Source organism: Caretta caretta, chromosome 11, assembly GCF_965140235.1.
Source record: "Caretta caretta isolate rCarCar2 chromosome 11, rCarCar1.hap1, whole genome shotgun sequence".
In the NCBI taxonomy this organism is placed as follows: domain Eukaryota; kingdom Metazoa; phylum Chordata; order Testudines; family Cheloniidae; genus Caretta; species Caretta caretta.
Window position 1 is genome coordinate 60,843,736 of NC_134216.1, and position 15,393 is coordinate 60,859,128.

At 44.3% G+C, this 15,393-nt stretch overlaps 1 protein-coding gene across 3 annotated transcripts in view; it reads right to left on the reverse strand.

Annotated features, from left to right (window-relative positions):
- The window catches only part of ICA1L (islet cell autoantigen 1 like), a 57,393-nt gene that overhangs the window by 41,766 nt on the left and 234 nt on the right, over window positions 1-15,393 (reverse strand). For 2 of the 3 annotated variants that reach the window (XM_048868471.2, XM_075118086.1), the window contains exons 2-4: window positions 13,600-13,661; window positions 11,091-11,128; window positions 4,911-5,076 (exon numbers count right to left, since the gene is read on the reverse strand). In XM_048868471.2, the coding sequence (XP_048724428.1) occupies window positions 4,911-5,076; window positions 11,091-11,107 (183 nt within the window). In that variant the 5' untranslated portion in view covers window positions 11,108-11,128; window positions 13,600-13,661. The remainder of the gene's footprint in view (window positions 1-4,910; window positions 5,077-11,090; window positions 11,129-13,599; window positions 13,662-15,393) is intronic. The other variant, XM_048868472.2, reaches the window with a different exon arrangement.

A 15,393-nucleotide genomic window follows, 5' to 3' on the forward strand; every position in this document is an offset into this window, starting at 1 on the left:
GTTTGATGTAGATGTCTCTGGACCATCGGATGGCGTCCGAGACCATGAGGCGCCGCATGAGCTGTGCATAGTGTTGACTGATCCCACAGGTTCGCAGCACACTCTTGTTGCAGGGGTTGCAAGCGGCTGGGGCTCCGACAATCAGGGCATCCATCTGCACCTCGTAGCCCTTCGCTCTCAGGGTGTCGGCCAGGGGGGCGTATTTTTCAAGCTTACGAACTCGGGCTTTGCGGAAGGCCGGGGTCCTGTTCTCAAAGGAGACTGTGACGTCAACGAGGATGATCTTTTTCTGGGCCTCATCAGTGACTAGCACATCAGGTCGCAACTGGCTGTCAGTACCGGGGATGGCGCAGTTCACGGCAACCTCCCTCAGACGCGGTGCAATGGCTTTCACCAGGCGGTTCTGGATGGCACTGTGGCGCAGCTGGCAGGCTCTGGAGTGGGGCTTGCAGCTGCACAGGACATGGGGCAGGGTCTCGTTGGAGTAGCCGCACTTCCTGCAACACTTGTCTCAGTTCCCGTGGCAGATGGCTCCATTGAGCAGGACACAGTTGAGCCAGGCACGGTGGATGAACTGCCAGTCGGCGAAACGGGTGAAGCCGCCCCCCGCGAGGAAGTGGTTGCTGGCGTCCCACTTCCTGGTCAGTTCGAAGGCTTTACCCTGGTCCGGTTTACGCTTCAGAGTTTCCATGTGCAGTGAGTGGATGGCTGCCTTCAGGGTCCTCTCCAGCACGCCCCTAGCACACGGGGTGACGATGGTGTTGTCATCAGGCCTGATCTGCGGCACCAGGACTCCCAGCTCCTGGTGCTCCTCGCACCACTCCCAGCGGCAGCCAATGTGCTTCCCCAGGTGATACGTGGCATTGCGAGCGTGGGACCACAGTGAAGCGATGTCACGCCCGTCCCATCTGAATTCACCATCCAGGGAACTGCTCAGGAAGGTGGTGATGTCTTGGTTGGAGGGGGCTCTGCTGATCCGCTTCTTTGTTGTGTCATGGAGGGCGTTTGCTGCGATGTTCCTTACCCTGGCGTCGGGACACGTCAGCAGGCAGAAGGCGTGGGTGATCACCGCCATGTCACACAGTTCGCCCATGCGGGGGACGTTGGCACCGCCATGCCTGTGGGCAATGTAGACCAGCTCGTTGCTGGCTCTCTGGAGACGGAACAGCCACTTCTTCACCAGCTGCCGGATGATCTTCTCTGCCTTGTTGAGGGGTACCTTCGCCACAGTGGATCCCCTTAGGACGAACGAGATGCAGGGGATCAGGAAGGTGTTCAGGGCATTTATCTTCTGCCACAGCGCTAGTAGGGAAGCGTCAATCTTGGCGGCATCCTGCAAGGTCTGCTGGACACGGAAACCCAGCAGCGTGCCGAGGTGCTGGTATGCCTGCCCTTCTGCCAGGGGGATGACGGGCTCGCCCTGGATCTGGAACCCCGTTGTCTGCACCAATGTGCAGTCATCAACGTGGAGAGTTGTGCACTTCTTTGCATTGAAGCGGAGCCCCATCCAGTCAGCAGCTCAACTGGTGACATCTAGCATACGTTGGAGGCTCTCTGGATCATCCGCGGTCAGGTCCAGGTCATCCGCGTAAGCCAGGACTCTCACTCTCTCACCGTGGAGGTTGAAGCCATCTGTGCCATTGGAGATCGCTTGCAGCAATGGCTCCATGGTGAGGTTAAAGATGATGGGGCTGAGGGGACAGCCCTGCTTAACTCCGCTCAGGCTCGGGATCTCAGCGGTCTCCCCTTCGACCAAGCGAATGGTGGTGCTGCATCCCTCGTACACCTCTCGGATCACATGAAGGAAGTTTTCTGGCATCCCAAACTCCTGGAGCGTGGCAAAGATGTGGTGGTGGGGCATGGATCCAAAGGCGTTAGCCAGGTCGAGCCACGCTACTGTGTACTGCCTCCATACTCTTCTGGCCGTTTCAATGGTGGTTTGGAGGACGAAGTTGTGTTCATAGCAGCCCTCGCAGGACATGAAGCCTTTCTGGATGGAGCTGATGGCTCCCCCGCTCACCGACCACTCCATGATCCTCGAAGCCAGGTAGCTAGCGTAGAGCTTGTACATCGTGGAGCAGAGGGAGATGGGCCTCCAGTTGCTGGGGTCATCCCACTCGCCCTTCTTGTACACCAGTACCATCATGGCCTTCTTCCAGGAGCTGGGAGTCCGACAGAATTGCTTGCACTGGTTGAAGAGCGTGGCGAGGACCAGGCAGCCGGGATCTCGCTTTTTCAGGAGGATGTAGGGGATGCAGTCTTTCCCAGGAGCTGTGTTTTTTGTTTTTGAGAGTCTGGCCATCACTTCCTTGGGCATATAGTCAATTTCCAGGACACCTGCTTCGTCAACACAGGGCAGGGGGCGGAGGCACTCTGAGCGCTGCGCGTCATTCTGGGCTATGCGGTCGAATACATCCTTGAAGTAGCTGTAGAGATGCTCAGATGGGATCATGCAGTAGGGCGAGGGCCCGTCTAGGATATCCCTCATGGCCTTGAGCAGTTTGCCCGGTACAGCTTTTGGATCCCTGAAGCCGTTGCTGGATCGTAGTGGCGGCTGGCGTCTCTACTTCTGGCTCCCCTGGTGGTGGTGGTGTCGTTTGGAGCAGCTTTCTGTGGGCAGGCGGGGCATTTTCCTGGTTCGAACTTCTCCTGGGAGCGATTTTTGAAGACAGTTCTTGGGTGAGCCTGTCTACAAGTTTCAGAGTAACAGCCGTGTTAGTCTGTATTCGCAAAAAGAAAAGGAGTACTTGTGGCACCTTAGAGACTAACCAATTTATTTGAGCATGAGCTTTCGTGAGCTACAGCTCACTTCATCGGATGCATACCGTGGAAACTGCAGCAGACTTTATATATACACAGAGAATATGAAACAATACCTCCTCCCACCCCACTGTCCTGCTGGTAATAGCTTATCTAAAGTGATCATCAGGTGGGCCATTTCCAGTGAGGCAGCAAACCCAAATGATGCAGACCCTGATTGACCTACATGTCCAAAAATCCTGGCCTCTCCACTTTTTGCAGTCCTTGGAGAACTCCACAGTAGCAACTCCCTACACCCCCCCTTCCCACATTCCATGTGGCATCATAGGCCACCTCCTTACCCCCACCATTCCATACGGGGGGGACAGCAAAGAAAACCACAGCTTCACAATTATGTGAGAGCCACAGCTAGTGTATGCATCACCACAATGGACTACATTTGTGCAATGAAATGGAAAGAAATTATTGCTGCCTTTCCAATTTCAAAGCCCCATTTCCAGGCCCAAAGGACAGTCCATCACAGAACACCACTGTGGCTGACTGTTAGAGTGTGGTTTCAAATCCTCCTTCAGGGGCATAGCTGTACATTGGGCTCTTGTAATAGCCCATGTCTGGCTGTTCAAAGTCAGCAGACAGCTTCTCCACCTCCTCCCAGTCAGCAGCTTTTCCCCCTTTGCCTGACAGATGTTACGCAGGACACATCAGGCAGTTACAACCATTGGGATATTTTTCTCCACTGAGATCCAATCTACTGAGTAAGCAGTGCCAGCATTCCTTCAATCTACCAAAATCACATTCAACAGTCATTCTACACCTGAGTCAGTCATTGTATCTTTCCTTGATGCTATTGAGGCTTGGGGCTCATGTATAGCTTCATCAGCAAAGGGTAGATTGGGTCCCTCAAATCACTATTGGAGTTTCAGTATCCCCAAAGGTAATCTGCTGATCCGGAAACAACGTGCCTGTTTGCAACTTTCTCAACAGTCCTGTATTCTTGAAGATGTGAGCATCATTCACCTTCCTGGACCAGCCCACATCAATATCAGTGAAGGGTCCCCAGTGATCCATCAACACTTGGATAACTATAGAAAAGTAGCCCTTTCTGTTGAAGAACTCTATATCAAGGTGGGCTGGTGCCAAAAAAGCAATGTGCATGCCATCTATTGCCCTCAGTCCAGTTCAGGAACTTCACTGCTATAAATCCATCCACTATGTCCTGAATATTGCAGATAATCACAGTCCTGCATACCAGCAGACAAATAATGGCCCTAAACGCTTGCATGATGACAGCCCCCACTGTGGATTTTCCAACTCTAAAATAATTTCCCACTGACTGGTAGCAATCCAGTATTGCAGGCTCCCAGAGCGGGATCACAATTAATTTCTCCACTGCCAGTACAACTCTCATTCTGGTGTCCCTGCGCTAGAGGGTTGAGGTGGCTTAGAACACAGATCCAGGAATGTGGCTTTTCACATCAGAAAATGCTGCAGCCATTGCTCATTGTCCCAAGCCTGCATTATGATATGATCCCACCTGTCAGTGCTCAGTTCATGGACCCAGAAGCAGTACTGCACTGTATGTAGCTGCTCCATGAACACCGTCAACAACCTTGAATTATTTTCTGAGATGTTCCTCTGCAAAATGTCCAAGAAGAAATTATCATGTCCCTCATGTTCTTGTGGTACTTCCTGGATGTCTGAGTGTGTCCTGTATTTGCAACATTCGTGAGAGCAGTGCAGAGCACCATGCTTCTGTCTGAGATGGTGGACACCAAAATGTACTGCACAGGTTTGTGGGATTTAAAAAAAAAAGGCACAAATTACGGGATGGAGTAAGTTGCATTCTGGGAACCTGACCCCTAGCTCCCAGAGATTCCTCGGCAATTCATTTCTGTCCCACAACACATTGCGAAAAGTTCCCAAAAGATATCGTGTTAAACAGCAGCGTGAGGCACACTGAGATACCTACCCGTGGTGCACTGTACTTTACATCAACACAATTACACCTAGAGAATATGCGCAGTGCTGACGCAAGCAGCCAGGTATGCATGCACATGAGCAATACACAAACTTTGGTGGCTATACAGCAATGTAACTTGCATCAACCAAAGTTTGTAGTATAGACATGGTCACATTATCCTTACGTTTACCTCCAGTTTGGCATCCAGCTCTGCATCAGATGCAACCACATGCTCGTCTTCTTTCTTTCCTGTAACTTTGATTAGGACTTGCTTTGTCTTCCAGTATTTCTTCTGCATTCTGCTGACTACAGACTGGTCTTCTGACCTATATTTTCCATTGGTATCCTTGGAGTGACTATGAGAAAAAGAATAGTAAACAGACCAAAGAATTGTTTCAACGATTTACTACGTATTCAACAAAGCAAGAAATTAATAAAGTATTGCCAATGCAAAACAATTTAGCCAATCAGTGCTGACATAGTACTTTCTGAATGCTCTTTGAAATCTATTTGTGCGTTATGTCTAGTTCGTATGAAAGCCCCATAGTCCATCATAATGATGTCTGAATTGGTACTTACATATTTTTAATCATTAGGACTATTTACTGCAGCGTAGCTTGAAAGTGATTAGTACAATTAGAGCTATATGGAAAGGAATTTTGATATTTCATTATTTGTTTTCATTCCAAACTGGGATAGGAACTCAAATTTTCACAAAACAAAAAGGTCTGAAAAATTACCATTTTGACAATGTTATTTTGCAAAAAACTATTTTAAGAATTTTATTTTTAAGAAATAGTTATTTTAATTTAAAAATATTATCAAAATATCAATTTGAAATAATACTCTTTACTTTTAAATAGATAGTTCAAAATGATTTTCCTTTTGGAGCTGACATTTCACTTTTCTCGAAAAAAAAAAAGTTTTGATTTCTGAAAGAAAGGAAAAAAATTGCAGAACTCAACTTTCCCAGAGGAAAGTTCAATTTTGACAAACCCATATTTTCCAATGGGAGAAAAAGGTTTATTTTTAAAAAAATGCAACCAGCTGTATGTACAATGTTGCAGGTATCTGTAAACTTCCAATTTTCTACCCCATACATAGCTACTTCACTTAATGCTCAAATAAATAAGTACTCCTTTTCTTTTCACAGGACATGGTGGTTCTGCTTATGGCCACTGACTAAACAAAGCTCAGAATTCCTAGCTACTTTAAAATGTGTTGAATATAGGCACTGTAAAAACTAAATGAGGGAACTTTTTGGCTCAACAGCTCAGATAACTGATTTTCATTCAATAGAAATTATATCAGTGTTTTGTCTTTATAGCTGTTTGGTATATTGAATGTTAGCATGCTTTCAAAGGTTTAAAGGTAATTTCCAACTGACTCAACAAAAAACACATCTGTTCATGAAATATATACTCAATGCCAGAGGCGTCGACTTTGTGATTTCCCCCAGGGATGCTGGACTCTCGCTCTGCTCCAGGCCCCACCCCCACTCCAACCCCTTCGCCCAAGCCCCCACCCTGCCTCTTCCCACCCCCGTTCCACTCACACCCCTCCTCTTCCTGCCCCATTCCACCCCTTCCCCTGCCTTCTTCCTGCCCCTGCTCTCCCCCTTCCCTCCAGAGCCTCCTGCACACCGCTGAACAGCTGATCGCAGTGGATGGGAGGCGCTGAGAGGAGTGGGGGAGGAGCTGATCTGAGGGGCTGCCAGTTCCATGGGTGCTCCATTCCCAGAGCATCTGCAGAGTCGGCACCTATCATGACTGCCCCAAATAACACAGTCAAAGGGACATAACTTGCCTCAAAATTTTTATCTTTCAGGTTCTCCAAAATCACACCAGTTCAGATCTCATGTGAAGACGTGACAAGTATTGGTTGACTTTCACTAGAGAGTCCATTGGAAGACATTTCACAGGTTTGCAATGTTTACATGTTTTAATTTTCTATAAAAATAATTTAATTGCCAAACTGATACAATACACACACAAAAAGAACAAAGCTAAATGAAATTTGTCATAGTTTATGATTTCTTCAGCATTCTTTAGCATAACTCACCTAATTGGGACAATCTGGTAGAGTCCAATTCATTCTGATTAAGCATCTGTCTCATTTAAACAAAGTTCATCTAACTTTACAATGTTGTAACTGCATACAGCTGCACCTCTCTTGTAATTCACAGGACAATTAAGGCTTGTCTTCACTGCTGAGTTAGAGAAGTTTGAATTATACCTTGACTGGTGCCCCAATTCAAGTCCCATCTGTACACAAAAACCCTTGAGTGTTGGGGTGCTTGTAACTGGAGTTGCCCGGCCTGTCGGGATACAGGCTACAACTGGAGTTAGTACAACTTGTCAGCTGCTAAAATGACCACTCTACAGCTCAAATGCTATTTCAGAGTGTGGCCACTCTCACTTGATGTAGGCTAATTTAAGAAAAGTTAACCTGATTAACTCTACAGTGAAGACATATCCTTAGACCAAAATAATCCTAGCTAGGCAACTGGATCAATTTGGATCATCCTTTTAAAACAACCTAACATTAATTCTGTTTTATCAGGGATAGGGGAAAGAAATCTGGCTGATTAATTTCTGTTCTTCAAAAGGGGGTGTGCATCAGCTAGGCACTGACTCTATAGGTGCTGCAGGGCTGGAGCACCCAGGGGGAAAAAAATGGTGGGTGCTGAGCACCCACCAGCAGCACCCCAATCAGCTCTGCCTCCTCCTCCCAGCACCTCCCACCTGCCAGCGGCTCCGCCAATCAGTGCCTCCCCCTCACTTCCACCATGATCAGTTGTTCCGCGATGGCCAGGAGGCGTGAGGGCGGGGCATGCTCTGGGGAGGGGGTGGAGTGGGGGTCGGGAAGAGCCAGGGCTGGGATAGGGCTTTGGGGAAAGGGTGGAGTGGGGGCAGGGCCTGGGGCAGAGCAGGGGTCGAGCTCCCCCAGCACATTAGAAAGTTGGTGCCTCTGGTCCATCATTAATGTCCATTCTCCACAGCAACACAGAAGTAGTTGTACAGACGTGGAATGGGGGTAGTGTAACGGAAGAGCCACCCACTCTAGAGGCCATCACAATTATATATTCCAAGGCTGTAATAACTAACTACATATTTTATATAAACTCTAGATAGTATTTTTTTTGTCAAGGCTTAAGTGAAATGGCATAGTAAATCATGAGAGAAACTATACTATAGATCCCTCAGCTCCTGTATTGTGAAAAAAATATCAGATTTGCAGGCAAGTCCTTTCAAAGAACAGAAATGAAATAGTGAGCACCAAATTTTCATTCTTTGTCAGACACATCCACCTCTTGACTTGTTTAAATATTTATGTGACATAGCCCCTATTATCTTAAACCATATCTAGAACATGCCAGGATAGATAGGGAACACTAGCAAGAGTGGGACTGAAAAAACAAAAACAAAGCTATAATAGGATTATTAAACTTGCATAGAATAGTCCCAGATATCTTACAACTATTTAGATATGTGGACAGTTGATTGTACTGTTTGGAACTGGTAACAACACCAAATGCTAAACATGTCTATATAATAAAGAAGATATTGTAATTTTTAATGAAGAAATTAAAGCCCGTGGACATGCACATATGTTAGGTGGCTCTAGAGGATCAGGGCTAACCATCTGTCATTGCCATATCATTTTTCAGTATATTTATCTTAAATAAAGACGAGAGAGTCTAAACAGCTTCACAACTTTAAGATCCTGTCAGATATTGTATTAGAAGAAGCCGTTATTTGAAACCTGCAATTCGAGAAGCCTTGTAAAATGATGCCAGGCACAACATCTCCAATTGATACACGCAAGCTTGATTTAGAAACTAGATCAGATGTGCTTTGCATTGCAGATTAGCACTACTGGATACTATGGCTCTTGAGGCCTGATCCTGCAGGTTATTAGATGTGACTGATTTGGAACTGCTCTGTAATTTATGAATACTGCATGTTGACCTGGTTATTGGGATGTTTAATGTATGAGTATATTGATTTAGTTTTAATAGCATGTGAAAAACAGAGAGGATAGGAAAGAATGGCTCAAAATAAGTCACTTCTCAGCACACATTTGAGAGTCAAGCGACAATGCCCAGAAAGGAAAAGCTTGGGAACACAGGAGATCAAAAGAGATGTGGCAAGTTTACCTAGGACTGCCCTTTCAAAAGAAGGGGGAAAGAGAGTTGTTTCGGGGACCACACTAAGACACAAGGACCTACTGAGTGTGTTGGAAGAAGTTAAGTCTGCCTAGTTTACCATTAGGTGACAATAAGACTTTAGATAAGACAGAAATGTGTAGACTGTTTTAAATTTCTTTCCTTAAAGGCATTTTTTCTACTGTTAAAATACATAATATGTATGTTTTGACAGTTTTATTACAGTATGCCATTGATCAGAGACTCCCAAAGAGGAGAACTGCAGGTGTTTGAACTCAGTTGGTCCTGCAGAGTAAGAACAGTTGATACATAGGGTATTGTAGCCAATAACTTGGTCTATTTATGAGAGATTTGTAGAATTCCATCCCAGGGTTGACCAAATTCTTGTGGGCATACACTTCGAGAGACCAGAAAGGGGACAGAGGTGCCCAGTAACCATGATACTGAGCATCTCCCTGTTTCTCAAACGATGTTCATAAAGACCTAACTAGGGCTATTTCTACCAAAAAGTAACTGTCACTTTTATTAAAGGCCCTATCCTGCAAACTACTCTGTGCAGTTTCCTATCCGCTTCAGCAAGACTCCACATGGGCATAGGGGTCCATCTGCACAGATCAGCTTGCAGGATTAATGTTTGAAGCCCCAATCCTGCAAACAGTTATGTATATGTTTAACACTGCACAACTTTCATTGGGACCATTCATGTGTTTGCATGTTTGCATGACTGGGATGTAACTATGTAAACAGCGTATGCAGCCATATAGAATAGATGAATTCCTATGAAGCAAACATGAAAAAAAAAAACCTCCTTCAGGAACATAAATGCAGAATGGTAAAATCAGGGGTGAAAGTAAGACGGTACGGGCCGGTACGGCATACTGGTAAAAAGTAGCCGCCAATACCGGCCCGTACCGCTGACTTTAAAGTGCTGCCGGGTCGTCAATGGGGGGCGCAAAAGGGGCAGTGACATTAAAGCACTGCTGCGGCAGCACTTTAAGCAGGGTCCTTAAAGCGCTGCCATGGCAGCGCTTTGTTGTTGTTTCCCCTTTTGTGCCCCCCCCGGCCGCCAACGGGGGAGTGGCAAAAGAAATAGCTGCCCCCGGGCCGCAATTTAAAAGGCCCGGAGTTCCGGCCGCTGCTGCTCCTTTAAATCACCGCTGGAGTCCCCGGTGACGTGGGCCAGGCAGTGCAGATGGGCTGGCTGGGGGATGCTGACCCTAGCCCAGCCCCTTCCGCCTGAGGCCCCACCCCTTCCGGGGAGGGGAGGGAGGAGGAGATGGCCCTGAACTGGTAAGAGCTCCATTTTACTTTCACCCCTGACTAAAATAAAGATTTAGGTTGACAAAAGCAAAATAAAAAGGGAATATCAAAGCTAAGGCTGACACACTAGAACAGACTTTGCCCGTGGAACCCAGGCTGCAAGTTCTGATGGTGTAAGTCTATCTGGTGTGTTGCTTCCTGCAATAGGTGTTGACCCTGTCCACATCAGCAAGGCAAATTACTTCAATACCAGTTGAGAAGGGATCCAGGGGGTCACTTGTCACAATTCTTTTATACAGTGTGGACTCAGCCTAGGAGAACTTTTATACGGAAGACTGTTTAAACTAAAGAACGGTGGCTGGATACTGGAGGAGAGGTATGGTGGAACATCAAATAAGATGGGAAAGAGATAGTATTTGTGCCCTAGCCAAAACTAGCCTTTGTTTTTTGAAAAAAATGTAATCTTCAAAACCATTTCAGGAAATAATTTTGTAGCCTGTATTAATCTAAGGTGATGGGAGAAATACCTTTTAAAAATATATATAATTTTCAAGACTATGTTATTGCTTTGGCTCAAAAACAGTGTGAAGCTTTCCTCTTTTCCACATGGCTGTGCTACCTGAAACACTTTTCAGGTCACTTCTTGTAAATCACTTCAAGATCAGGGAACACTCATGTTGTGGTGGAGTCACCAAGAAAACAAATTCAATGCATAGGACAGGAGATAAAGAGGGATAGTCAGAAAAGAAATTACACAAATTAAACATTTTTTAAAAGATTATTTTGTTTCTTATAATATTATAAACCATGTGCAGTCTTTTTACAGCCTTTTTTCCCCAGGAAGGATAATGCTAAAATTTTTAAATAAGGCTCTCTTTTTTTCAGCAATATTTTTCTTCTGGGTATTGTATATTGCTATAAGGTAACACATTCCTGACTCACCTAGGATGGTTATCCATTCTGATGGGTTATTGTTACACCTATGGAAATAGACAAAAAAAATTTTTTTCTCTTCTTTTCACTTCCACCACATCATTCCAGAAAAAGCACATTTAGTACAGAGAAGGAACAGCAACTGAAAGCTGAATCATCAAAGAGCAATAAAAAGAAATTTCTTATATGTTGGGCAGGATACCATGGTCCGGGGTAAGGTTACAGGAGGGAAGAAGGGGACTTGACATAAAACAATATTTCTGAAGAGAGAGACAAGAAAACTCACACTTATCTAAACTTGCTGAGAACTTACAGAAAATCAAGCTTCAGGGTTGTGGGAGTAAGAAATTAAAACTAGAGTTGGTTGGGCATTTTTCTACTAAGTGTTTTTTTTGTTGGAAAATGACAATTCATCAAAACCAAAACTGCTCATGGGAAAAGGTCAGTTTCAGTTAATTTCCCAGGTCGAAATAAATTTCAAATTGTTGAAATGGGATGTTTCAACATTTTCTAAACCAAAAAGTTTTTTTTAAACTACTTTCTGTTTCAAAATGTACATTAATTTAAAGGGGGAAAAATGTGGAATAAAAAGTCAGAATGAAACATTTCAATTGATCCAATCTGAATTTTTTTTGAATTATTACTTCACAACTATTTGATATTTTGACTTTTTGTCCCATTTTGGGATGGGAAAATTTCTGAAATCTCATATTCTTTTGGGTTGGAAAACTAGTTTAATTAATATTGGGGAAATTAAGTTTAGGTTGGGTCATTACAAAACCTAAACTTAATTTCCCCAATACTAATTTCTCCCTACCGTTACTCACACCTTCTTGTCAACTGTCTGTAATGGGCCACTCTCTTACCACTTCAAAAGTTATTTTTCCTCCCTTGGTATCCTGCTGTTAATTGATTTATCTCATTAGACTGACCTCATACTTGGTAAAGCAACCCCCATCCTTTCATGTATTTATACCTGCTCCTGTATTTTAATTCCATGCATCTGATGAAGTGGGTTCTAACCCACGAAAGCTTATGCCCAAATAAATTTGTTAGTCTCTAAGGTGCCACAAGGACTCCTCGTTATTTTACCAGAGAGAAGGAAGCTGGTGGCACTGAGAAACACGGTGCTGATTCATGAAACTTAGAACAGCATGAGGTTTAAAAGAAGTGTTTGTTCTTTACCTTTTGGAAAACTTTTTTCTCATCCTTGATTCCTTTCTACAACAAAATTCTCCACAGAAAAAATCATGTAGAAAAAAACTCTAGCCCTAGGAACATTCATTAAATGTCTCATCTGTTCTGTAGATAGGCTTTCCACATACATCATCTCTGGGACTTTTTTTTATTTTTAAAAGAGAAAACTGATTGCACACTCAAATGAAGCAAACCTAATGAGTAGAGTCAGTGTGGTTTTATACAAATACATATTGACATTTACCCAATGTGCATCTATTTGCTCAATATTTAGGACTTGTCTATATTAGAAAAGTTGTACAGTTTTAACTAAATTAATTTGAAGTCTGTGTAGTTAAATAAATGATGCCCCCTAATGCAGATGCACTTAAGCCCATTTAATCCTTGTTTAGTTTGTACTAGTAAATTACTAAATTAAACTAAACTTCCCAAAGATGTGATAGCAGATAGGGTCTTCAATTATTAAGAACAATATGAAGGGATATTACCAGTACATTATACAGTACTAATTAAACTATAACTGACGAAAACAGATGATGCATCATGAATGTTTTTATTTTTGTTCACTTGATAGTTTGCAGAATTCAGTAACTTGCAACAGGTCTCTTTGTCATTGGTATAAGTTACCAAGATTCAATTAGCTGGCAAGGAAATGTGCAATAAAGTTACAATCAAGTTTTTAAAACCCAGTTGTCAGATTTCAGAGTCATAGCTTGAAACAGTTAATTAAAACTTATAAGTTTTGAAGGAACTTTGCTCTATAAAAATCTAGATTTTAGAAGATAAATTGAGCGATAGCCCTGTTCCAAAATAGGACTAGCATCATAATTGCCTTGATTACATTTATCATAAGTCTGGATTATTTTTCATTTGATGATGGATGGATGAATGAATGTTTGAGGAACTGGCTTTGTTATGTTAAGGGTTTTCTCATTAGTTATTTTTATAGGAGTTTTATATTGAATTTTCTGATAACTGGTGACATGACTTTTTAAAACATTTGACTCTGATAAGACCACGCCAGCTTCCTCAAAAGTGGGTTTTATGTGTCAGGATTTTTCATATTTTGGAGGGCTACAAACCAGTAGTTATCGTGATATTGAAAATATCAAATATTTTAAAAACTGCTGGCTTAAAAAGGCCTTTTCCAAGTTGACACTTGCTAACAATGACCTAATTCAAACTTAACTAGATTGAGTTGTATGGCTTCATAATAGGCCTTGCACCTGATCTGTCAAAAGACCTTGGAGGGAGGAGCTGCAAGGTGGACCAAGTGAAACTCGTAAATCATAAGAATCAGGATAAGGCTGAGAAACCTCACCTTTCAGGTCAACAAGCTATTTCATGGAAGACCGATGTTCCAGAATCATCAAGACTGATCACCTTAGTGAGAGGAAGTCATAACATCAATTAACAGTCTATGCCAACATTTGACCAGTCTTTCCAGGCCCCCAAATAAGGCCTGCTAACAAGAAGCACGGTGCCAGCAGAACATCATGATCTAACTCCCTGACTACAGTTCCAGACCTATTCCATGGGAGTCCAGAAGACTGAGAACTGAAGAATTTGTGAACTCCTAAAATTTTAAGTATCTTATTTTTCATTTTCTATTTTTCATTACCTGTGAGATATATCAGCCTTCTTACTTTCTTTAGTTTTAGGATGTGAAGGTGATTGTGTGTGTCCATGTATGTGAAAACACCCAAAAGCTCACATAGGGAATGCACCAGAAAGAACATTTCCCCAGGTTTTAACAGCCCCAAACATTGTCTCAAAGACAATCAAAAGTGCTTAAAAGTCCTGAGAAATTTGAGATTATCATCTATAATTTTCGGCAAACGTCTGTTTTAAGAGTGTTTTGTTAGACTTTAAATTATATGTCTGTTTGTTAACCTAGGGCTTGAGCGTTGACACTCATTTATAGCCCCAGTTTAGGAATTGTTGAATCCTGTGTCCCAGCATGGGGTTCCAGTGTCTATACTGTATTATGCAAGCTTGTGTCCAGCCATCCATACCCAGACTACTTAGTGTACTCCCAAAATGTGGCTGCTTAGCCCTGGATTAGAGTGATTTGTGTGTAGATGCAAGGGGGGTGGGGGCAGGAGGTTAGGCTTCAGTTCAAACCTTGTGTTTATACTGCACTCTAGACATACCCACAGTGTAGGGTGACTAGATAGCAAGTATAAAAAATTGGGGTGGGGGTGGGGGGTAATAGGTGCCAATATAAGAAGAAGCCCACAAACTCCAAACTTCCTATAAAATCGGATATCTGGTCACCCTACCACTGTCTCTTCATACTTGTTAGTACAGACCCCAGCACACTGGGTCTCTAGTCCCATTGAGAGCTGTAGAAATATTAGTAGCAGTAGTTGATATCTGATCAGTAGTTTGAAGGCATATGTTAAATGTTATTCAAATGAGAGAGATGCCAAGTAGCAATAGCCTGAGCTCTTTCAACCTTCCTCCTACTAGCACATCAAAATATGTGCTTCATTCGTCCCCAGTGGAAATGAAATCCCCTTTTACACTCTGCAGCTAATGGCCCTAGTGTGACCAGCTGTCCCAATTTTGGGATCTTTTTCTTACGAAGGCTCCTATTACCCCTCACCTCTTGTCCCGATTTTTCACACTTGCTGTCTGGTCACTCTAAAGGGCCCCAGTGGAAATTTGGGGTGGAAGGGCCCTGGTACCCAGGAGAAGAAAAAGAAGTTGCTGAGGGCAGGCACACATATGAGTGGCAGTAACTGGCAGTGATGCGGCGCTATCTGTTGGGGGAACAGTAACGGGCAGTGATGAGGTGCTAGGTTGCAGGGGGGAGGGCATGAACGGGCATGGAGGGGGAATGCTGTGGGGGCACTAAGATTTTGGAGGGCACAGTAAGTGTCACTGAGGGAGTCCCGGCGGGAGCAGTAACTGACATTCCAGGGGCAGGCTGGGGACTGGCGGGAGGCGGTAACGGGCAGCGAGGGGGGCGCGTGCCCTGAGGCTGTGGAGAATAACGGGCAGCGAGCGGGGCGGCGCGTGCTGTGTGTATGGGGCGGGGCCGGTAACGGGCAGCGAGGGGAGCGGCGCGTGCTGTGTGTATGCGTGGGGGGCATAACGGGCAGCGAGCAGG